Raw genomic sequence first — 24,393 nt, forward strand, 5'->3', positions numbered from 1 at the left:
TATCTGATCCAATGAAAGAAGGATCACGTTGCCAAACTGTTGAAAAAGGTTGGACCTATGGAAATGCAATGCGAAATGCGTGTCGCGATGCCCTGAGTTATGACGTTGATCTTTGACAACTCTGCCGTCTTTCTGTATGCCATTTGTACCCAACCACAGCCCTAATATGACCTCGATCTCCATTACCTTCGGTATTACCATACTAATCTACTGGGTCTTAACCAGCTCTGATGTCGCAGACACTCTTACCTCATCTCTGGGTTTCAGCGTTTTGGTTCGTGTTTCAAAAGAGTGACGTTGAGGTATGGACCCGAGTGTTCGGTCCATCCTCGACAATCCTGGAAGAAAGCGAATGAATGGTTCCGAGAGCACAGCCGCCACCGAGGGAGTGATCGGCCGCTGTCAGTCCATTCTCGGACAGTCTGGACCGAGTGATTCGTTCCTGGCATCCCTGCTGTATGACTGGGAGTTATTGAACTGTTGGTCTTTTACCGGATAACTCTGTTACGTGAGCGTATCCTGAGAGCCCAGCGTGTCAAAGAGTAGATAGTTTATACCTGACTGTCCATCTTTCGGTCGGTTCCGGTGATTGGGGAACCACGAAACCCGTTAGCCGCACCATGACCAGTCGGTGCTTCCAATACAAGTGTTGCAAGCCTGCGAGCCAGGAACTGACTCATTCACCAATTCCAATGTCAAATGCCAAAAGAGTTTAATTGTCATACTGGACCAAGTGGACCCATTGGGCCCAAAGCACTCCTGCATTGGTTTAGCACCTTCTCCTCCCCCACTCCCCTTCCATTCTTCTCCTCTCCTGTCCCCCACTACCCCCGCCCTCCATCCTCGCCCGCCCTCCCTCCTCCCTCCCTCCTCCCTCCCTCCTCCCTCCCTCCTCACCGCCCACCTTTTGACTCCTCCTTGCCCTCCCCACCACTTCACCCCCCTCAACCCCCTCATCCTTCCTCCTCCCCGCTCCCTCCTCCCTCCCTCCCTCTCCCTCCCTAGGAAATAGATTTAAACTTTAAAATGTGAACAACTTAAAATATATAAAACCGATTTCAATGAAACGTCTTCCGTTAGGACCATGTGTACTCGGAGGTGTGTACTAGAAGGTGTACTCGGCCTAAAATTGTCACGCTAACTTTTACCGTTTTGCCTGTATTTTAGGAACAAAAAAACAAACAAAGGAGAGTTTTAGTATTGAGATGTGCTGGAAAATAAAATGAAATTCTTACTTGCAACAGCACAGCAATTATGTAAACTTAGGGTGTTCCTCTGTAAACACCCTCAGAAACAACAAAAAAGAAAAAGACAAACAGTTAATAATAGTGTAAGAACAACTCAACGCTCCATCATTCACAGATTCCGTTACACCCTCCGATTTAGAGGAATATACCGGCACGTTAACGCTGACCGGCCTCATCATTCTGTTCCCCATCTTTATATTCTCCTTGCAGGTGTGCAAGATATTATGTGACCTGGGGAGATGAGAGGGGAGGAGACGAGCGGAGAGGGGAGGAGAGGAGAGGAGAGGAAAGGAGATGGGAGCGGATAGGAGACGAGGGGAGAAATAGGAGAGGGGAGGAGAAGAGTGGAGTGGAGAGGAGAGGGCAGGAGAGGAGAGGAGAGAATGGAGGGTGAGGGGATGGGAGGAGACGAGAGGAGAGGGGAGGTGGGAGGAGAGGGCAGGAGACGAGAGGAGAGGGGAGTAGGGGAGGATACGAGAGCGGGAAGCGGAGTTCAGTTCCGTTTATTGTCACTTGTATCAAGCTACAGTGAAAAGCTTTTTTGTTGAGTGCCATTCAGTCAGCAGAAATACTCTACATGATTACAATCGAGCCGTCCACATGAACAGATACAGGATAAAGGGAATAACGTTTAGTGAAGAAATGTTGTGAAGAAATGTAAGTGTGGCTGTAGATCTTCTGTGGCGAGCAAGCAAATCGTCGCCTGGGTTGGTTACCGACTTGGAAACTCATCCCTCCCTCTCTCACCCCCACCTCTCTCTCCCCCCCTCTCTCTCCCCCCTCCCTCTCTCTCCCCCCCTCCCTCTCTCTCCCCCACCTCTCTCTCCCCCTCTCTCCCCCTCTCTCTCCCCCTCTCTCTCTTCCGCCTCTCTCTACCCCCTCTCTCTCTCCTCCTCTCCCTCTCTCCCTCTCTCTCTCCCCCCTCTCTACCCCCTCTCTCTCCCCCCTCTCTCTCTCCCCCTCTCTTTCTCCCCTCTTTCTCTCCCCCTCCCCATCTCCCCCTCTCTCTCTCCCCTCTCTCTCCCCCTCTCTCTCTGTCCCCCTCTCTCTCCCCCTCTCTCCCCCCCTCTCTCTCTCCCCTCCCCCTCTCCCCCTCTCTCGCCACCCTTTCTCCCCCCCTCTGTCTGACACATTAAACAGAGACTGCCATCCACACACGGTGCTCTTCCACCTCAATTATTCACCAGGAATGCCGCACTTTACCGAAGATAGACACACACACACACACACACGGAGCTGGAGTAACTCAGCGGGTCAGGCAGCATCTGTGGAGAACATGGATAGGTGACGTTTCATAGAGTGCTGGGGTAACTCAGCGGGTCAGGCAGCGTCTGTGGAGAACGTAAATAGGCAACGACCAAGAAGCTAATGAGAAGATAGCGATAGGAGTAGAATTAGGCCATTCGGCCCATTAAGTCCACTCCGCCATTCAATCACGGCTGATCTATCTCTCCCTCCTAACACCATTCTCCTGCCTTCTCCCGCTAACGCCTGGCACCCGTACTAATCAAGAATTTGTCCATCTCTGCCTTAAATATATCCACTGACTTGTCCTCCACAGCCGTCTGTGGAAAATAATCTAACAGATTCGCCACCCTCTGGCTGAAGAAATTCCTCCTCATCTGCTTCCTGAAGGAACGTCCTTTAATTCCGAGGCTGCGCCCTCTGATCCTAGACTCTCCCGCTAGTGGAAACATCCTCTCCACATCCACTCTATCCGGGCCGCTCACTGTTCGGTAAAGTTTCAATGAGGTCCCCCCTCGTTCTTCTAAACTTCAGTGAGTACAGACCCAGTGCCGACAAACGCTCATTGTAGGATAACCCACTCATTCCTGGGATCGTTCTTGTAAACCTCTGGACCCTCTGCAGAGCCAGCACATCCTTCCTCACATATTGGGCTCAGAACTGTTCACAATACTCCAAATGCGGCCGGACCAGAGGCTTACATCCCTGCGTTTGTATACAAGCCCTCTTGAAATAAATGCTATTAAATGAGAGGAATCATTCGGGTAGATGCACAGAGTCTCTTGCCCAGAGTAGGGGAATCGAGAACCAGAGGACATGGGTTTAAGGTTAGGGGAGAAAGATTTATTAGGAATCCGAGGGGCAACTTTTCCACACAGAGGGTGGTGGGTATATGGAACGAGCTGCCGGAGAAGGAAGTCGAGGCAGGGACTATCACAACGTTTAAGAGGCACTTGGAAGGGTACATGGATAGGACAGGTTTGGAGGGATATGGACCTAACGCGGGCAGGTGGGACTAGTGTAGATGGGGCATGTTGGTCGGTGTGGGCAAATTTGGGAGAAGGAAGGGCCTGTTTCCACTCTGCATCACTCTGTGACTCTAAATACTAACACCGTGAAGTAGTCTGATTGTGGAGAGGAAGAAACTGTTCCTGATAAACTCCAGAACTCCCCGAAAGTGGCAACACAAGTAGACAGAGCGGAGAAGAAGGCGTCTAGTCCGCTTGACTTCTTCTGCCGGGGCATCGAGTTCAAGAGCCGGGACGTCAAGATGAGTCTCCCCAGGACTTTGGTCAGGCTGCATTTGAAGTATTGCGTGCAGTTCTGGTCGTCCCCATTACAGGAAGGATGTGGGGGCTTTGGAGAGGACGAGGGGTGTGGGGGCGGAGTGGAGGGGGTGGGTCACACAGACGGGGAGAGGGAGGGGGTGTAGGGGCCGGGGGGGGGGGTCGCAGAGAAGGGGTAATGAGGCGGTAGGGGAGGGGGTCACAAAGAGGGGGGGAGGGGCCGGTGTGGGATGGGATCACAAAGACTGGTGTTGGAAACACTTTCTCCCCTCCCCAGGGAAGAGGCATAGGGACAGCTGTTACATCCCATGGCGGCTAACCGTTTTAACCGCACTGCCCAAGAATGGCGTTGGAGAGACAAGTGAGGGCGAGCAAGAGGAGAGTTGGGGAAGAGAGAAAGAGACAGATAGGGAGAGATAGCTGAGAAGACGAAAGGGGAAGAGATGGAGGGAGAGTGAACTATCAAAGGGAGAGTGGGAAGATGGAGAGCGAGGGGAGTTCAGAGCGAGTGTGTTGGAAAAAAGGGAGAGAGGGAAGGGTGAGATAGATAGAGAGAAACTGAGGGAGAGATGTAGTGAGAGTGAGAGGGGAGGGAGGAGTAAGGGGTGAAAGGTTGACAGAGACAGAGGCGCAGGGAGAGAGAGAATAGGGAGGGTAGGAGAGAGTGTCACAGTTCAAATTGAGGACAGCAGTAAGGATGGAGGGAGAGAGAAAGGGAGGAGGGAGATGTGCCGCACCATTCGCTGTTTTATTTGTGTTTCGGATATTCCTGAAGCCACAATGTTAATGTTCTCTGAGTGTCGTGAGTCTTTGGGTCGTTCCTCCTCAGAGGTGACGAAGGCAGAGAATGTTATTGTCCCGGCGCAAAATCAGACCCACTGCAGGCAAGCAAGGAGTGAATGGTTACCGGCCTCGCCGGAAGTGTGGGGTTGAGGTTGCAGTCAGTTAAGTCGCGATCATATTGAGTGGTGAAGCATAGTAGAACGGCCATTTTAGTGCGAGGTGATCTGTTGAACTAATTCCTCAACCTGTGGACAAACGTCGCCCAGTCCACCTTCAAACTAGGCACCAGAAGCCATGAGAGGGTCCCTAGAATTTGGGATTGCCTTAGTGAGTGAAGCGGATTGAAGGAAATCAGACAAACAACATGAGGCGGAGAGTTGGACCTGATGGAGTTTGAAACAATATTCCCTTTGCTGGAACAATGCCGCTCCCAATTTCCATCCCTCAGTATCGCCACCATTCCCAGTCTTTGGAGTTTCTCAATCAATTCCCTGAATAAATCACGACCTGTCTCAGCAGGGATTTCACTTGGCTGATGTCATCTGTTTGCGAATCATTTCAAAATCTCTATTTTTTAACTCTGTTGAAACTTCGCTGTCCCGGTGGAGACGGAAAATGGTATAAAATCTCCGGGAATGTTCTGCCCCAGCATTTCATTCCACGAGAGATTACCGGTAGCTCACGGGGACACGTCGCTGGGCAGAGAATATGGCACAACATATTTGGGAATATTACGCCGTGGAGAAAATCTTGTACGTGATCATTGCTGCCGTTGGAATCCCTGGTAAGTGAGCAGAACAATTCAAGTTTTATAACTCCGTGTGTTAACCGGTGTGAACACCTGATTCTGTTCATGTTACAAGCTTGCAAACTGATGAGAGTTGTACAAGAATATTTAAAGTATATCAATCCTCTCAGTGAAATATTTTTGAATTAACGCTGTGATTTTTCTTATTTTCAGACAGCCGAAACTAACCCTCTCTTTCTCTCACTGCCGGGACCCACTAGCATGTAGTTCTTGCCTTCAGTGGGACCTTGCCCAGAGTTGTCCCAGTGCTCGGGACAGGCAGCTCTCCGGGACGGTGAGACTGGGAGGGGTTTACATTGTGAAGTTCACTGTGTCTGAGTAATTGATCAGAGCGAACACCCGCTCCTGTGGACACGTCTCACTGTGGAGTCTGTCACAGTCGGATTCAACCCGCCTGTTGGTCAATAATTGGATCGATCTCCTGAACCAGTGGCCGCGGATCTACCGGCGTGTGTTGTTACCGAACTGAACTCACTGTGGAATGAATTCATTAACGGAGCCGCTCTGCTGCCGGACCCTAAGTTGTCCCTGCCTTCCCTCTGGAACCCTCCTCGTCCCCATCAGATGCCGAGTTCCCAGAGCCCTGGTTAAACGAGGCCGGTCACGGTTAAGTCTGTGAAACCGGCCCCATCAGAGACTGTGAGCGGGGTTAACTGTAGACAGGACCATTCCGCCTATTGTAGCGGCCGGCTGCTCGTTCCCTCCCCGCCTTTTACCCCGTCCGTCGTCTTATCTCCTCTCCCCTGAAGCAGGCAGGTCGGGCACAGTCGGAGCCTGGTCTGACATTGTTAAACCTGCAGCCACGCACCGACTCCAACACTCCTGATCTTTCGCTGAAAGTGGAGCCGGTGTTCAGCCCCGGAGACCGTGTTCAGTGTCCGTCCCCTTCTCTTTCCTTTTTTTTTTTTTTAATAAAATTTTATTGGGGATAGGTACATAACCTGTTTACATCTTTACAGTCATACATTTTTGAATTGATAATATTGTCAATTATTATTATATACCTTTTACCCCTTTTTTTTAAATTTATTTTATATAAACTAAATAAAGCTAACGAAGTAGATGAAGTGAAGAAAGAAAAGAGAGAGAAGAAAACTAAAAACAAAAACCAATTTAAAAGAAAAAATAACTAAAAACAAAAAAAAAAAATAAAAATAAGGAAAAAATTAGTTAAAGAAGAATGGAAAAATTTATTAAAATAACAAAAACTTCATTCGAGATATATTCGTACATTCCAAAGTATAGCATTTCATTCATTCTTTAGTCCGAGTGCTAGTCAGGTTCCTGTGCTGAACTATTCTGACCCTTTAAGTAATCAATAAAAGGAGACCATGTTTCAATGAATAATTCCTGTTTGTCCAACAGGGAAAATCTGATTCTTTCCACGTTTAAGGTCTCCGTCATTTCTATAATCCACATTTTAATTGTGGGGGCCGTAGGGCCTTTCCAAAATTTTAGAATTAATTTTTTTCCTGTTATTAAACTATAATCAATAAAGTTTTTTTGTGTTGTTCTGAATGTTTTATTTAATTCTAATTCTAATATTCCGAGTATAATTAATTTTGGATCTGGGTCCAATTGTGTGCTGGTTATTTTAGATATTATACTAAAAATATTTACCCAAAATTTTTTAATTTTTATACAGTTTGCAAACATATGAGATAATGTAGCTTCTAAATGTTGACATTTATCACATTTAGGTGAAATATGTTGGAAAATTTTATGTAGTTTTGTTTTGGAATAATGTAACCTATGTAATACTTTAAATTGTATTAGAGAATGTCTGGCGTTTAGTGAACACTGATCTATATGTTGCAAACTTTCTTCCCAAGTATCTTTCGTTATTACTTGATTTAATTCTTTTTCCCATTTTTGTCTATATAAATCCGTAGAAGGCATGTCACTGTCTAATAAAATATTATATATATAAGATATTAATTTTTCTGTATTAGGATGTTTGTTCCAACATTCGTCAAGAATTTCTGAATTTCTAATTTGAAAATTTTGGGAGTTCGACTTTACGTAATCTCTAAGTTGAAGATATCTGAAATAATCATTTCCACGAAGACCATAAATCTGTTGCAACTCCTGAAATGTCAGAAAGGTGCCTTCCTTATAAAGTTGTCCCATATTTTTAATTCCATAATTCTTCCACTGTGTAAAACCCCGGTCTAACCATGAAGGCTTAAACAAAGGATTATTCACAATTGGAAGAAAAAGCGATAAATTATCTAGTTTTAATGTCTTTTTTAATTGTTTCCAAATTCGTATAGCACTAAATATTATAGGGTTTTCCCTATAAATTTTTTTGTTTAATTTAGACGTGGCAAATAATATCGAACCAATATCAAAAGGCAAACAATCTTCCTTTTCCATTTTTAACCAGTCTGGTTGAAGATCTATTTCTTCCAACCAGAAATTCATATTTTTAATATTAACTGCCCAGAAATAAAACAAAAAATTGGGTAAAGCCAGGCCTCCATTTATTTTTGATTTACACAAGTGTCTTTTATTTATCCTATGATTCTTATAATCCCAGATGAAATCATTAACAATAGAGTCCAATTTTTTAAAAAAGTTTTTTGTCAAATATATCGGAATTGTCTGAAAAAGGTATAGTATTTGCGGTAAAAAAATCATTTTTATGGCATTAATTTTGCCTACCATTGAGATGGGGAGTGTTTTCCAGTATTGAATATTCTTATGTAGTTTGTTCAGTAACGGGGGGAAGTTTGCTTTAAATAATGATGTATATATCTTAGTTACATAGATACCTAGATATTTAAATTTTTCATTTACTATTTTAAATGGAAATTGTTGTATTATCTGTTTGTTATGTTCCCTTATTGGCATAATTTCGCTTTTATTCCAATTTATTCTGTATCCTGAAAGTGATCCAAATTGGGTTATTAGCTTTAATAAGTTTGGAATACTAATTTCTGGTTTTGTGATGTAAATTAATACGTCATCTGCATATAGAGAAATTTTGTTCTCTGTGTCCTTTGTGTTATATCCGTGTATTTCCGGATGCCCCCTAACTCTTTCTGCCAGTGGCTCAATAGCAAGCGCAAATAATAATGGGGATAACGGGCATCCTTGTCTACAACCTCTAGCTAGGCTAAATTTCGATGACAACCTTTGGTTTGTAAATATTCTAGCCATGGGATTTGTATATAACAGTTTTATCCATGTACAAAATTTCTCCCCTAGCTGCATATTTTCCATCACCAAAAATAAATAAGACCATTCAACCTGATCAAATGCTTTTTCAGCATCTAGTGAGATTATTGCTAGATCTTCATTAATAATTCTCTTGGAATATATAATATTAATAATCTTCTTAGATTATAGTATGAGTATCGTTCTGAATGAAGCCTGTTTGGTCAGGGTGTATTAATTTATTCATCACCGTACTTAATCTATTCGCTAGTATTTTAGTTAAAATTTTTGATCTGTATTTAAAAGTGCAATTGCTCTGTATGATCCCGGTCTTCCGGATCTTTATCAGCTTTAGGAATCAGTATTATTATAGATTCATTTAAAGTATCTGGAAGTTTCTGTTGAGTATATATATACTCATACAGTCTATGTAAACGTGGGCTAAGCAAATCATAGAATTTTTTATAAAATTCGGAGCCTAAACCATCTGGTCCTACTGCTTTACCGTTTTTTAAAGAACCAATAGACTCCTCAATATCCTTTATCGTAATCTCCCTTTCTAATAATTCTCTATCGTTTGAATCTAACCTTTTAAATTACAATTTTTTAAAAAGTCTGCTATTCCTTCTGATTGTGCTACGGTTTTAGTTGAATAAAGGTTCTGATAATATTGAAGAAATCTATCATTTATGTCCTTGGGCATTTTAATAATTCTCCTGTCTCTGTTCCTAATTTTATGAATTATTTTTTCCCCTTCCATTTTTCGTAATTGACGTGCTAATAGTTTTTGTGTTTGTCTCCAAATTCAAAATGTAATTGTTTTGTTTTTTGATAAAGTTTTATTACTTGTTCTGAATACATTTTATTTAATTTATATTTCAATACAGCAATTTTATTATGTTTTAAAGTAGATGGCATTCTCGCATTTTCTATATCTAGTTGTTTAATTTCACTTTCCAATGTATGTTGCTTAATCCTGTTCTCTTTATTATAAAATGCTTGAGCAGAAATTAATGTACCTCGAACATACGCTTTAAACGTTTCCCACATAAGAGAAATAGGTGTGTCCAGGGTTGTCATTTACCTCCAAAAATATTTGAATCTGTTTAATAATATATTCCTGGGATGACTTTTCGTTCAAATTTTGTGGGTTAAATCTCCAATATGCTTGTTTCTCGGACATTCCATTTAATTTAATCATGAATGTTACAGGTGCATGAATCCGAAATTATAATGTTATGGTATTTTGAATTATAAATAAATGGAATAAACGTAGAGTCAACTAAAAAATAATCTATTCTTGAGTATGTTTTGTGTACTGGTGAGTAAAATGAATATTCCCGTCCAGTTGGGTTTTCTATTCTCCAGACATCCTTAATATTAGTGGTATTAATAAATGAATTAAAAATACACTTGATTGAGATTTTTTTTTTTTTTTGCATTGATGATCTATCTAAGTATGGATCTAATGTACAATTGAAGTCTCCTCCAATTATTAATTTATATTGTGTGAATTCAGGAATTTTATTAAATGTTTTATTAAAGAACATAGGGTTATCAAAATTAGGCCCGTAAACATTAAGAAGAATCACTTTTTCTCCATTTAATTCTCCAACTAATATAATATATCTGCCATCAATATCCACTATTGTTGAGGAGTTCTTAAAAGGTATTCCTTTACGAATTAGTATTGCAACTCCTCTAGACTTGTGGGAAAAGGAGGAGTGATATGATTCAGCAATCCACTTAGCTTTAAGTCTATGTTGAGATTCCTTCTTGAGATGTGTTTCTTGAAGAAATATTATATCAGTTTTGATTAAATTTAGATGTGCCAAAACTTTACCTCTCTTAATTGGTTCATTGATTCCCTTGACATTCCAACTACAAAATGTTATTCCCTGACCCCCACTTGTCATATTAATGTCTTGCATATTGTTTCTAAGGTGGTCTATAACCGATCAGAAGGTACAACACACAGAACCTGACCCTGCTCCCGAACCTCAAATAGATGAATTTAAAATCATATACAACGCTCTTCCGAACACATCTCCTTGTATTTGTCTTATTTTCCCATTCTAACATTAAGTTACAAAAATATTTAAAAAGAGAAAAGTGATAGAGTTGATTAATATAGGGTGAAAGAAAAAAAACTACCTCTACAATTAGTGTAGTTAGTGATAGCCACACTAACGTGGCTAGAATTCTAAAGACTTCCGTAGCCTTTGTAAAAAAAAAAAATTCTAGCTCCGTGCGCAAAGAAAATAAAGGGTTATTTCTAACATTCATATATCTTCTTTGGGAGTAACAAACTTATTTACATACCCATACATACACACACACACGATATACCCCTATATATATATATACATACCCGTATGTATGCATACATAAGCACATAACCTCTACATATCTCTACATATCATATTAATTTTTCCACTAAATCTATCATAAATTTAATTTTAAATTGAAAAGTAAAGAGAAAAACGGTCAAACTTTATTATGACTTAGGCTAATTTACCTCTTGCATATCTTCCTAAATAATATAATTGTGTAATTCATTTCTATGTTAATCGAAGACTATTGATTATTCATCATTGTTATCAATCATATACAGTATTAAATTTATATGATTTATGTTAATGTTAATAATTTTATTAATAATTTTTAGTGGTAATATAGATATTTAATAAATATTGGTTATTACATATATAGTTATATATGAGTATACAGATAATAATAATGATTAGTAAACAGAAAAAACAGAAAAGATCACGGTTTTCTCCAATGTCCTCCATCCATTTCGGTTTCCGGATCTCCTCAAAGCTCTTGAAAAAACTTTAAAGGTCTTTTTAGATCTGGCGGGACTCCTAAAGGGTAATGTGAATTCTTCAGTCTGTCATGTTTCCGACTTCTTTAGCATATTCCATTGCTTTTTCATGGTCTGTAAAAAAGTGTACCTTGGACTTGTAGGAGACTCTTAGTCTTGCGGGATAAAGCAAGCTGTATCTCAGATCAGGTACCTTCTTCAAAATTCTCTTTGTCTCAATGAACTGCACTCTTTTCTTGTGAACTTCTACCGGATAATCGCGGTAAATACTGAATCTCGCACCTTCAAAAAGGAGCTGTCCGCCTCGAACCATTTTCCTCATTATATCATCCAATTCATGATCCAATTGCACCTTTACAATAATTTGTCTTGGGTGGGCATCATCCTGTATACGTTTTTGCTGCACTCTATGGGCTCGACCGAGTAAAGGTTTATGATCCAATTTTAAGGCTTTATGTAAAAGGTCTGCCACAAAATCCCGAGTACCCATTTCTTTCTCACCTCCTTCTTTCACCCCTACAATCCTTAGATTCTTACGTCTTTGCCGCCCCTCCAAATCGGTACATTTCTCATTTAATTTGATCACCATATCTGAGAGGCGTTGGTTTTCAGTAAGGAGTCGACTTGCCATTCCCTCATTTGACGTCGCCCATTTCTCCAGTTCGGTTAACGCTATTTGATGTTGACCAAGTTCATAATGAACGGGGTCCATCTCCGTTTTAATCTTCGTTTCCACCAAAACCAGCCTGGCTTCCAGTACTTCCATTTGCGCTTTGACCTCTTCCTCCCTCGTCCTCTTCCAACTTTCCAGCATGAGCTGAACGGTAGAAAGCATTTCTGTTTTAAATTCCGACCTAAAAGAGTCAAGTTTCTCACCAAAGGTTTTTAATTCGGCAGCAAGAAAAGTTTTAAAATCCTCCATTTCGGACTTTTTCATTCTCTTCGAAGGGTCTTCCTGGGCCCTCGTTGTAATTGCGGCCGAGGCCTCTAAAGGGCCTTCCTCTTCCATCTGCGGTTTTTTACCGGCTTTTTTTTGTGCCCCACGGGGGGGGGGGCTGCGTTGTAACGACATATCTTAAAGTCGCGCGCCTGATGACGTCACGCAGGCAGCCGTTCAGATTGCGATCGCTGCAGGTAAAACCCAATTTTCTCCCGTTTTTTTTTCCCTCGGCACGGAGCTAGTTGGCGCTGGACTCAAGCCTCCATAGCGCCACCGGAAGTGATCTCTAAACTAAACTTAAACTTTATGTCGAACGTGATACCAGGTTAAACTAATCTTCTCTGCCTGCACATGATACATATTCCTCCAATCCCTGCATATCTATGTGTCTATCTAAAAGCCCCTTTAGTGCCATTATTATCTGCCTTCACCTTCACTCCCGGCAACTCATTCCAGGCATCCATTCTTATCTCCTTAAAACTATGCCCTATAGTCTGTGACATTTCCACCCTGGGGAAAAAGGTACCAGGGCACCCTAACTATGCCTCACAATTTTACATACTTGCAGTTCTCCCCGCAATTTCTGACGTTCCAGAGAAAACAATCCAAGTTTGATGAATCTCTCCTTTTAGTCAATACCTTCTAATCCAGGCAGCATTCTGGTAAACATATTGTGCACCCTTTCCAAAGCCTCTACTTTGGGGGGAAGGGGGTTAGCAGGGGTGGGGGGGTAGGGGGGAATGGAGGGGGAGAGGAGGGTGCTAGACCATGCAGAAGAGGTTTTGGGGAGTTTTAAGGGGAGTTGAGGGGGGGAATGGAGTAGGTGGGGATGAGAGGAGATGGAGTGGGTGGGGGAGGGGAGGGTGCTAGACCAATGCAGGAGAGGCTTTGGGTCCACGGCTCACTTTGGCTGTGGCGCTGGCGGCACAGGGCCGAGGTGAGTGGCACCCTCTCCCCTTCCCTGGCCCCCCTCGCCCACCCATGGCCCCGGGGGACACTCCCCACCCGGCAACGGGTTTCATCAGTTGGAGAGGGTTTCCAGGCCTGCAGGATCGTCAGTTGTGGGAGGGTTGCCCCAGGATAGGCCCGCAGGAGAGATTTGGACCCAATGGGTCCACCTCAGTCTAGTCCTATCTAAAATGGACATTTGGCAAATACCTTTGTGCTTACTTTGACAAAGGATCTTTGACCCAAAACATTACAATTTAATGTTACAACTTAGCGAATTCTTTGAAGAAATTTCTGATAAGTGATTGGTAAAAATGTATTTTTTTGGTTGCAATTATTAGAAGTGTGGAATAGCCATAATTCAGGTTTGATCCTGACTGTAGGGTGCTCTCTGTACGGAGTTTGTACGTTCTCCCTGTGACCGCATAGAGTTTCTCTGGGTGCTCCCGTTTCTTCATCCATTCCAAAGAAGTGCAGTTTTGTGGGTTAATTGTCTTCTGTAAATGTCCCTAGTGTGTAGGATAGCGCCAGTGTACAGGGATTGCTGGTCAGTGCAGACTTGATGTACCGAAGGGCCTGTTCCCACTCTGTATCTCTAAACTAAACTTAAACTTTATTTCTTGATTTAAGGCATTACATTGGGCAAATTGCAAACAGAGATTTTTAACTGGTGTTACCTTCCAGTTATAATTCTGAATCTACACTAATTTTTCTTTAACTGCATGGATGTGATTAGCTGGATGATGAAAGGGGGTGGCTCAGCACTTTAACTCCCCCTCCCATTCCCATCTGACCTTTCTGTCTTGGGCCTCCTCCATTGTCAGAGTGAAGCCCAGCGCAAATTGGAGGAACAGCACCTCATATTTCGCTTGGGTAGCTTACACCCCAGCAGTATGAACATTGACTTCTCTAACTTCAAATAGCCTTTGCTTTCCCTCTCTCTCTCCATCCCCTCCCCCTTACCAGTTCTCCCACCAGTCTTATTGTCTCCGACTACATTCTATCTCTGTCCCACCCACTCCCCTGACATCAGTCTGAAGAAGGGTCTCAACCCGAAACGTCACCCATTCCTTCTCTCCAGAGATGCTGCCAGTCCCGCTGAGTTGCTTCAGCATTTTGTATCTACCTTTGATGAAAGGAGGATGTGATCTTGTGGGATAGATTTTGATAATATTGTTAATGTAACTAAAGCTGTATTTTCTACCACCAGTCAGAGCTATGACATTGGCAAAATGGATAAAAGATATTCCCCAGGTTCTCCTGTGCAGGTATGTACAGTTTATATGTTCTGTACATAACATAAGGAAATAGGATGCAGAAACAGTGGTGGTCCTTGTGGTCCATCAAACCTGTCCAAAAATGTACCAGTCTCAGTCATATAAACACAGAATGACTGAATACATTCAAGCCTGCTCCACCAGACAATTAGATCATGACTAAATTTGCTTTACAAGTTCCTTTTCTCATCTCGACTTTTGTTTTATTCCTGTGGACAAAACCTGGCGTTGAGTATATTTAATGTTGAGGTTGATTAATTTTTGATGGATTTTTTTTCAAAGCGAGGCCCATTCTGCTCTGTGACTCTTAAGAAATTGTATCTATTAAATTTTTGTGCAGCACTTTAAGCAAATGTCTTTCTTTGGGAACAAACATGAAAATTACAGCTTGTATTTCAAGTACTATTAAGTGTGGTCTCATTAAACTCTATAGCAAACCTTCATTATTCCACCATTCCAAACCCACGTCTATTAAGGCGAATCTTGCCAATTATTGCTGTGCCTCCTTGTTCATTTTCTGTACTGTGCATTGAAGGATCCTCAACCACTGCATGAATGACGCTGTGCCGTACATAATTAGAGGCCATGTTAAAGGTACAGTGATAGGAATTTGTCTGGTGGGCATTTATATTACCAGTGCAATATGATAACAGCGCTCATTTGACTCCTGTTATGAAATCCAATTTCATTAAAGGTAATCGAATTTTGGAGTTGAAATACCGAGTACACCTCTTGTGTTATGCATTTAGTGAATCGACTAAATTCTATTCCAATGTATTGAAATGCAAACAAAATGAAGAATTATAGGAGATATTATTCATAACCTACTGATATTTCTCTGTTTTAGGCAAAAGTTTTGCGTTTATTAGCTAATGTTTATCTGGAGTGGGACATCAGGCAACATCAGGAGAGAGCTCTCAATGCTGTTGTTTTGGCAAATGAAGTAAGGCGTATTACACAATTCTATAAATGCACTCGCCACATGTTATGCCTGTTAATTTTGCATAAACATCTGCTTGCTTTCAATTGTGGTGTGTTATTATTCTGTTCACTGCCTTTTCACCAGGCATGTGAATTTTCTGCGTTTCCGCGGATTTCCACGTTTCAAATCCATTTTCCTCGCTTATTGCATGATTTCTGTGTTTTTCACTTTGCCAAATAACCGGAGCAATCAGATCGAAAATAAGAAAGAAAAAAACGATGTTATAGACACTAGGGTTCTGCTAGAGGTCGCTCGGGGTTCCGCGAGAAACCCGCCGCGCCCTGGAAGTCTCCCCGAAAATGTGGCACCTCGGCTGGGCAAGGCAGCCAATCTCAACCTCATCGGGACTTCCATGGCCGATCGGTGGATTGAATTTGCAACCTGCGGCCGGGGCTCCTGAACTCCAGCCCAACTGGAGCCAGCAAACCTATCCTCATAGCCGACTTCCGTGGTCTGCTGGATAAACCAGCAAAGCTCTGGAACCAAGAGTGCCAGAAAATCAGTGGTGGAACTGTAATGAGTAAATATTAAATTTAAGTGCAAGATTATATAACTAAATTAATTAAGACTGGGTTAAAATATAAAAGCCAATTACCACCTTTTTGGGCTGATTATCAATTAATGTGCAAATTTACTTCAAAATGTTATGTGTACAGTGACATATTCACATTATTTTGTAATGTCTGTTTTTACTTTGAAATGCACTAAAAGAGGCTTGAAACTGGTAATTTTGTGTGTAAATTTTCAAAGCTTTTCCAATTTTTTGACCCTGGTCGGCTCTTTTTCTCTTTTGTTTACCTCTCTCACATGCCTGTTTCACACAGTTACGTATTTTTCCCCCTGAATGCCATTCTTTCAGGGTGCTTCTCATGATTACGCTTATTGTTTGCAAAATGGCATAATTTTTTACTATCTGGATCGTCAGTTTTACTGCAACTGAGAGTTCTATCCTTCACCTGTTCCTTTTCTTTGTGATTAGCTCCCATTGCATCATCAAAAAACTCGTGTTCAATTACTATATGGGTGACAACAGCCTATATCTCTGCACTATTAACCCAATGCTGTTGTTAATTTCTCCAATTATCCATTCAACATTTGAGCTAAAACTAGTTAACTACTGTCAAATCTATTTGCATCAACTTTAACCATGGGGAGGAACCAGAATACTGGACGGTGGCTCATGTACGTTTATTTAATCAAAGCTGTGAGCCCGACATCAGTGGTGGGTAAATTACGGGAGGGAATTCTGGGGGGCGGGAGCAGTAGAGGTGGTATAATTGTGACGTTTAAAAGACATTTAGACAAGTACATGAATAGGAAAAGTAGTGGGATATGGTCCAAATGCAAGCAAATGAAACTAACTCAGTCATAAAACCTGGTCAGCATGCATGAGTCGGACCAAAGGTCGTCTACAGCTTCCTCTGGCAGCTCATTTCATACATGCATCATCCTCTGTGTGTGAGGAAATTGTCGAAATATTTCCCTTCTCATCGAAAATCTATGCCTTCTAGTTCTGGACTCATCAGAAAAAGACTGACCATTCATCTCATCTAGTCCTCTTGTGATTTTGTAAACCCCTTTCAGGTCACCCATCAGCTTCCTATTCTATGACTCTAGATCTGTTTAGAGCTAGGGATATTATACTCAGGAAGCCTTTGACAGTGAAGAGCAATAGCTATATTTGGGGACAAAACATGCAAGATTACGTGTAATAAAAAGGAAGTGCAGATGCTGTTTATATCGATATCAAATATAGACACAAAATGTTGGAGCAACTCAACTGGTCAGGCAGCGTCTCTGGAGAAAATGGATAGGTGATGTTTTGGGTCAGGACCCTTATTTGGACTGATTGTAGTGGGGGTGGGGGGGGGGGGGGGGGGGGGGGAGAATTGGAAGCTAGGAAAATACCAGGACAAATTGAGCCCAAAAGGGATACATCTTTGTGAACTGTGAAACTAGTTAATGGACTTTTTTAGTGGAGGGGTGGAAGGTGTTTGTAGAAGTTACTTGAAATTGAAAATTCAACATTCATACCGCTGGGTGTAAGCTACTGGAACAAAATATAAGATGCCGTTCCTCCACTTTGCGTCTGGTTTCACTCTGGCAATAGAGGAGACCCAGGATAGAAAAGCTAGTATGGAAATGGGAGTTAAAGTGGTTAAATCCGGTAGGCCTTGGCAGACTGAGCGTAAGTGTTCAGCGAAAAAATTGCCAGGTCTATGCTTTGTCTCACTAATGCACAGGAGCCCACATAGGGAACACCAAATGAGCCTCTGTCTCAACTGGAATGACTGTTGGAGTCCCTGGATGGAATTGAGGGAGAAGGTATAAGGGCAGGTGTTACATCTCCTGTGTTTGTCGGGAAAGTACCTGGGGAGTGGGTGGTTTGGGTGTGAAGGGATGTGTGAATCAAGGAGTTGCGGAGGGAGCGGTCTCTGCGAAATGTGGAAAGGGGTGGAGATGGGAAGATGTGATTAGTAATGGGAATCAGAAGGTGGAGGTTTATCTCTTGCTTCCAGTCCCCCCACCTCCACTACAAGCAGTCTGAACAAGGGTCTCCTATTTATTTTCTCCAGAGAGTTACTTAAACATTTTATGTCTATCTTTGCATGGCAACATTCCTGATTTAGATATGCTGGGAAGAGTTTTCTTTAGCATAAGGCATAGGTTTGCTGTGAGTTTTGGGATCCAGAGAGCATCATTATTTTAGTTGGGGAGACAGGAAATATTGTCATCACTGTACCACATAGCTAAAACATAGTAAATGAATGAAAAAGCATGATTTAGAATTTAAGAGAAAAAGTTTACTGTTATCTGATGAGAAGTTCTGGTTACTTAATCCAACAGGAAAATCCCCATCCAGCTGGACTGTTCTTAAAGATAAAAATCATATTGAGCTGTGTTTTTCCTGATGAAGCTGTTTCTGCAGGTAAGACGCAGAAATTTCTTTGAGCTCAATATGGACCAGAATGAACATTAATTATAATGAAAGAAGATTATGGCATCATGATATTTAACACTGGCAGTACAATACTGGCATCGTAATATTGACACAATTAAGTATTTCAGTTGTTTGCGTTAATGTTATTATTTTCATGTTTTGATCACTTAATATTTTGTACAACAGAAAATTATGAGCCAAGTAGGTATGTCACCCAAACTCTTGTTAACACAATGTGTGGTGAATATGACTTGCAGCATCCATGGTGTTATTACAGAGAGCTTTAGAACCTTAAGTCTGCACACCTCCTTAGCACTTAGAAAGTCATGACATTGCACACTTTCCATAATACACAAGTCATGGTTACGATTAATTTTCTGTGTTCTGAGGACATGGAAGAATGTTCTCTACTTGCCTTTATGAGTGCAGTTCAGAAGACTTAGTAGAATGCTTTCTACTTGTTTCTATTAATGAAGCACCAAAGACAGTGAAGAAGTTGGAACTCATTGAGAACAAAGCAAGCCACAGTGCATTTATTGTGGTCTAACATTTATGTGATACCTGCATTGTGTGCGCTGTACAGAATGATTGACTACTACCCTTCAAAACTTCCTCTCTGACCGATATCTCCTTAAAAGTCTAAGAAAGCTGTTTTAACTTTAAAACCAGCAAGGTGGATTCTAAAAATCGTATATCATCCTTGCTTGGCGTATATATTCCTGCTCCTGTGATTTCCAATTCACAATGTTGCCCTTTCTTCAATAATAGCACTGCTGAGCTCCTTCCCTGATATTACTGTAATGGACCAGGAAAATGCTTCCTCACCATTTTTAATGGCATTTATAGGTAATCAATACCTCCCACCCATGATAAACCCAAATCCTTAAATGACAATTTCCACATTGTCACCTCTGTTAATAATTATCCTATGAACACCCTGCCCCCCACAAAATATGAAAGTCAAAATTAACTATTTCAATATGCCAAATATTTTTATGCCTAGTTAATAGAATAAACAGAATCACTGAATTCAGAACTACAATGGCTGAAGATAGAATGTGCACGATGATTCACTGATTCTGGATAACAGGTTAGAAGCTAGAACATAGAACAGGGCAGCACGGGAACAGGCTCATCCTCTCAAGATGTCTGTGCCGAATGTGATGCCAAATTAAGCAAAACCCCTCTGCCTGCACATGATCCATACCTCTCTATACCTTACATTTTCATGCTTTTAAAATTCACTATTGTATCTGCTTCCATGAACACCCATGGCAGTGCGTCCAAGCATCTACACTCTCTGTAAAAAGAAAAAACTTCACCCACACATCTTTAAATTTCCCCCCTTAAAAATCCCAAATCACTTTGGGATTTGATATTTCCACCATTGGAAAACAATTATTGCATTATCCCTATTTCTCCTCTTTAAAAAAAAGAAAAACGTTGGTAATTTTCCTATACTCATGGACTTCACCCGTGACTAAAAAGGATATAAATATCTTGGTTGGCAATGATCTGGCTAATATTTTCATGCAGGATATATTGCAATATAAACATAGCACAAAAAGTAAGGAAATTTGTGTTTGGTAGATTATTTCTTTGTTGTAACAATGCTTCTTGGCAATAAATCTTATAACGTTGGAAAGCCTGTTTATTTCCCTTTTAAATGGTGCCACATTTGTAAGGAACATGCATTTGTGGGATGAGCAGCAGAGCTGAGTATATGGGATGCGCCAATGCCAAACAGCTTATTCTGCTGTTGCTATTGACTCTTGTTTTGAGCTTCTGGTACCCCCAGGTGCTGACAAGAATGTGATGCCATCCCACAACAGTGTGTGACCAGGCTGGTGACCAGCATGAGGAGGAGGTGCCAGGCTGTTATGGCTGTGTATGGTGCTTCCACACGCCACTGTGGCTCCTGTTTATTAAATGAATAAATTGTTAAATTGCCAATATGTCTTGTTTCTTCAGACTTCAATCATCCAATCCACCAAACAACACCGAACAAGAGTCAATGGCAGAATAACCTGTTTGGCATTGACAGAGAAGATTTGGCAAATTTTTCATGGGCGCAACCCATATACTCAGCTCTGCTGCTCATCCCACAAATGCACGTTCCTTACAAATGTGGCACTATTTAAAAGGGAAATAAACAGGCTTTCCAACGGTATAAGATTTATTGCCAAGAAGTATTGTTACAACAAATAAATAATCTACCAAACACAAATTTCCTTACTTTTTGTGCTATGTTTATATACACAATATTTTCTGTGTATTGATCACTTTGGCTTATATTATCACGAGTAATATATCTCGTAATCTATTCTTTCGGTATATTCATCTTGTGCATCATTCTATCAAAATGGAGTAAGTAAATTTCAAACATTTTTACATAATCTTGTTTAAAAGTTTTGATGTTTCTAATTTTAATTGACCTTTATATTTGCCATTTTGGTATTTATGTTAGCTGTTAGAGATCTCCTTGGAAAAGTGTCGCTTACTGTTTGTCTTGAAGCTGCAAAACTATTATTGGAACATGACCGGTTAGTAAAATCCACTATTTGCATTAGACATATGTAAGAATGATTCAGTAGATTTTTGGTTTTACTTCATTGGTATTGAGAATTGATTGTATGAAGGATGTGTAATATTTCTTGGCTATTTTCCTTTATAACCTCAACTTATGTGATGCATGGACAGTGAAAAATCAATCCCATGTATATATATATTTATTATTTGCAAGACTTATTTACTATTGTCACATTTTCTGATTAAATTTGTGGGGAACCTTACCATTTAAGCAAATTATTTGGTTAAAATATATATTTACTGTGCTTGAATCAATTTTGTGCTTTCTTGATGAACCAATCCTTTTTCCTAATGGTTTAAAACGTGTAATGACCCAGATAAAATTTACAGCAAATGAAAAAGCAAAATCAAAAGATTTTACCTTTTTTAAAAAACTTGATCGCATTTACCATTTATTAAAATATTAATTCTCATTAGGTTTGTATTCTTATGCCACACTTTCACAAAGTCTGTGACCCAGATATTCCTCAATAATTGTGTTAGAGTTATGCTGCATCCATTGCATTGCCCATTATTCCAGTGCAGAAGTTCCAGGAAAGGATAGCATGCAGAAAAGGAAAGCTTACAAGAGTTAATCAATCAGTGGTTCATTTTTGAAATTCTTACTGAAACCGGTAAAAGTTAATTAAAACAGTCCATCTTTCAGCATTGATGATAATATTTCTTGATTCACTTTTTTTTGGCCAGTTGCAAACATGGTTATTATGAAACGTTTATTATAATGAAAAGAGAATTCAGACCAGAGATGTTCTTGCTAATAGGTTGTACTAACTCTAATAAATATTTTTACCAAAACTATAAATATAATGCTGACTCAATAACTAATGCTTAATATTTCACAGAGATGTACTGTCCTTTGAATTTCTCACAACTCTGTCCAAGCAGTTTGAAACCTGTCATGATATTGGGAAGATTTTGCTGTTGCATTTTATGCAACTCTTGCAGAGAGGCAAAGATCATCTCGCCAAGCAAAAATTGGAAGACATAATTACAGGTAAGAAATAATCAATCGGATTTGGAATCCGCAAATTAGCAGTATTTGGGTAAGATATGTCATAAACTGTTCCGATCTATGGTTTTCACTTATTTATCTTTTTTGATGAGCATCTGTTACATTTGGGCACATTCTATCATTATTTTGAAAGAAGATGTATGGTATGCTTGCCTTTATTGGTAGGTCATTGAGTAGGAGAGTCAGGAAGTGATGCAACTCTATAAGACTGGTTAAGCTGGAGTATTGCATGCAGTACTGGTCGCCCCATTACAAGAAAAATGTTGACGCTTTAGAGAGAGTGCAGACGAGGTGGTGATGGATGTAGACATGATAGTGGTGTTTATGAGGCTTTTGGATAGACACATGGACATGCAGAGAATTGAGGATATTGATCATGTGCAGGCAGATGAGCTTAGTTTATCTTAGCATCTTGTTCAGCACTGACATTATGGGCCTATAGGCCTGTTTTTTGGAGGGGGTTTAGATTTAGAGATACAGCGCGGAAACAGGTCCTTTGGCCCACTGAGTCCGCGCCGCCCAGCGATCCCCGCACATTAACACTATCCTACACACACTAGAGACAATTTTTACATTTTACCCAGTCAATTAACCTACAAATCTGTACGTCTTTGGAGTGTGGGAGGAAACCGAAGATCTCGGAGAAAACCCACGCAGGTCACGGGGAGAACGTACAAACTCCGTACAGACGGCGCCCGTAGTCAGGATCGAACCTGAGTCTCAGGCGCTGCATTCGCTGTAAGGCAGCAACTCTACCGCTGCTCCACCGTGCTGCCCTCTATGGGCTTGTTCTATAGGCTTGTTCTATGTTTCATGATGTTGCAGCAGAAAACTGCAAATTCCATGTTAGTTAGTTCAATTTAGATGCCACAGTATCTTTTTAGTAGACTACAATTAAATGCATTTCTAATAAGAGTAGATGAGGAAACACATTTGAAAGGAAGATGGCTAGAATTTTAACATCTGCTTACATAAATCGTGTATGGAGTTAAGCTGTTTAATAGTGGTAATATATCCAGGTTTTCCACTTTGGTAATCTATTTCTTTGGTCTTATGTGTCGCCTGATGCACCCTAGCTTGGTTTGTTCCTTGGCTTCACATCATGACAGTTATACAACCGAAACCATTTGTGGCATTAATTCCCCTTCATTGCATGAGTGACTGGCATTAGATGGATAGAATTTCTTATCATTCATGCTGTGATTCCTTTGATTAAAGTTGTCAATGTTTTTAACGATTAATGTTTTTTCCTTTTTTTTTGCGTATTACTGTGCACGGTACTCCACTTAATCTCTTTAAGACTGTACCATTATCTCCCTGATCTTCCATTCAGCTAATAAAAGGGAAGTGTCCAGTTTGGTTTCTTAACCATTATATTTACCGCCCACCTTCAGTGATGCTAGGACTTTTACACTAAGGTCTTTCTGTTCCTTAATACTTTCCAGGGTCATAATTTTCTTGTGTATGTCTAATCTGTATTAGTCCCCTCAAAATGCATCACCTCACACCTATCAGGATACAATTCAGTCTGTCATGTTACTAGTTGACATTTTATATTATTAGCTATGTAACCTAAGAATGTCCTCATTATCAACAATGCACCAATTTTCATGTAAATTTACCAATCAAAATTTGAAGTTTATCTCTAGATTAACTTCTGTAACATCACTTTCTCATAGTCTTCTTTCAAGAGCAATGGAATCAAATTTCTTCAGGCTATTTTCATAATTCATTTCTTTGTCTATTAGTCTTTGAGCTTTTTATCTGTCTTCCTGCAATGGTTGAATATCTTTCTTGCCTCTTTAATCTGATTTGGACCAGGACTCAAAAAGAGGCCAAACCAGGACCGGGATTAAAATAGCACTTAGCTTATTTTGGACTTCTACTCTTGTTTGGCCAATACAGAAGTCCAAGTTGAATTAGAGCTCAGATGCCAATAATGCTTGACTTGCCATTCAGCCCAGTGATAGAATATTGATGCGCTAGGGAGGGTTTAGATGCCCTTTGCACCAGGTATCAGCTTTACATTATGGTTGGCTGGTATACACACAACTCCTTTGTTAGAATGAGATTACTGACACTGTAGATGGAGAGTGCTTGAATAATTATAATGTTATATTTTTAATTTTTTGCTTGTGGTGAGCCATCAGAGGTTGTCAGGGTGTATACGGGGAGGGTCTTCAGTAGTAGATAATCCTGGCATATTCCTGTTTTACATGAGACCTTTCAGATGCACATACCAGTTTGTTCATTCTCCACAGCTGGGAAATGTTTCTGCATGTGGGTTATCTGGGTCCAGTTTGAACTGATCCACTTTTCTAAAATGGCTTGCCTCAACAATTTGCTTCA

The 24,393-nt window shown here is 40.8% G+C and overlaps 1 protein-coding gene across 1 annotated transcript in view; it reads left to right on the forward strand.

Annotated features, from left to right (window-relative positions):
• The first annotated feature begins 304 nt into the window (after nucleotides 1-304).
• Nucleotides 305-24,393, forward strand: part of tex11 (testis expressed 11) — a 67,473-nt gene continuing 43,384 nt past the window's right edge. The window contains exons 1-6 of the mRNA XM_078411850.1: nucleotides 305-456; nucleotides 14,454-14,511; nucleotides 15,368-15,463; nucleotides 18,350-18,431; nucleotides 20,911-20,986; nucleotides 21,875-22,026. Coding sequence (XP_078267976.1) covers nucleotides 305-456; nucleotides 14,454-14,511; nucleotides 15,368-15,463; nucleotides 18,350-18,431; nucleotides 20,911-20,986; nucleotides 21,875-22,026 — 616 coding nt within the window. The remainder of the gene's footprint in view (nucleotides 457-14,453; nucleotides 14,512-15,367; nucleotides 15,464-18,349; nucleotides 18,432-20,910; nucleotides 20,987-21,874; nucleotides 22,027-24,393) is intronic.

Source organism: Rhinoraja longicauda, chromosome 15 (genome assembly GCF_053455715.1).
Source record: "Rhinoraja longicauda isolate Sanriku21f chromosome 15, sRhiLon1.1, whole genome shotgun sequence".
Lineage (NCBI taxonomy): Eukaryota > Metazoa > Chordata > Chondrichthyes > Rajiformes > Arhynchobatidae > Rhinoraja > Rhinoraja longicauda.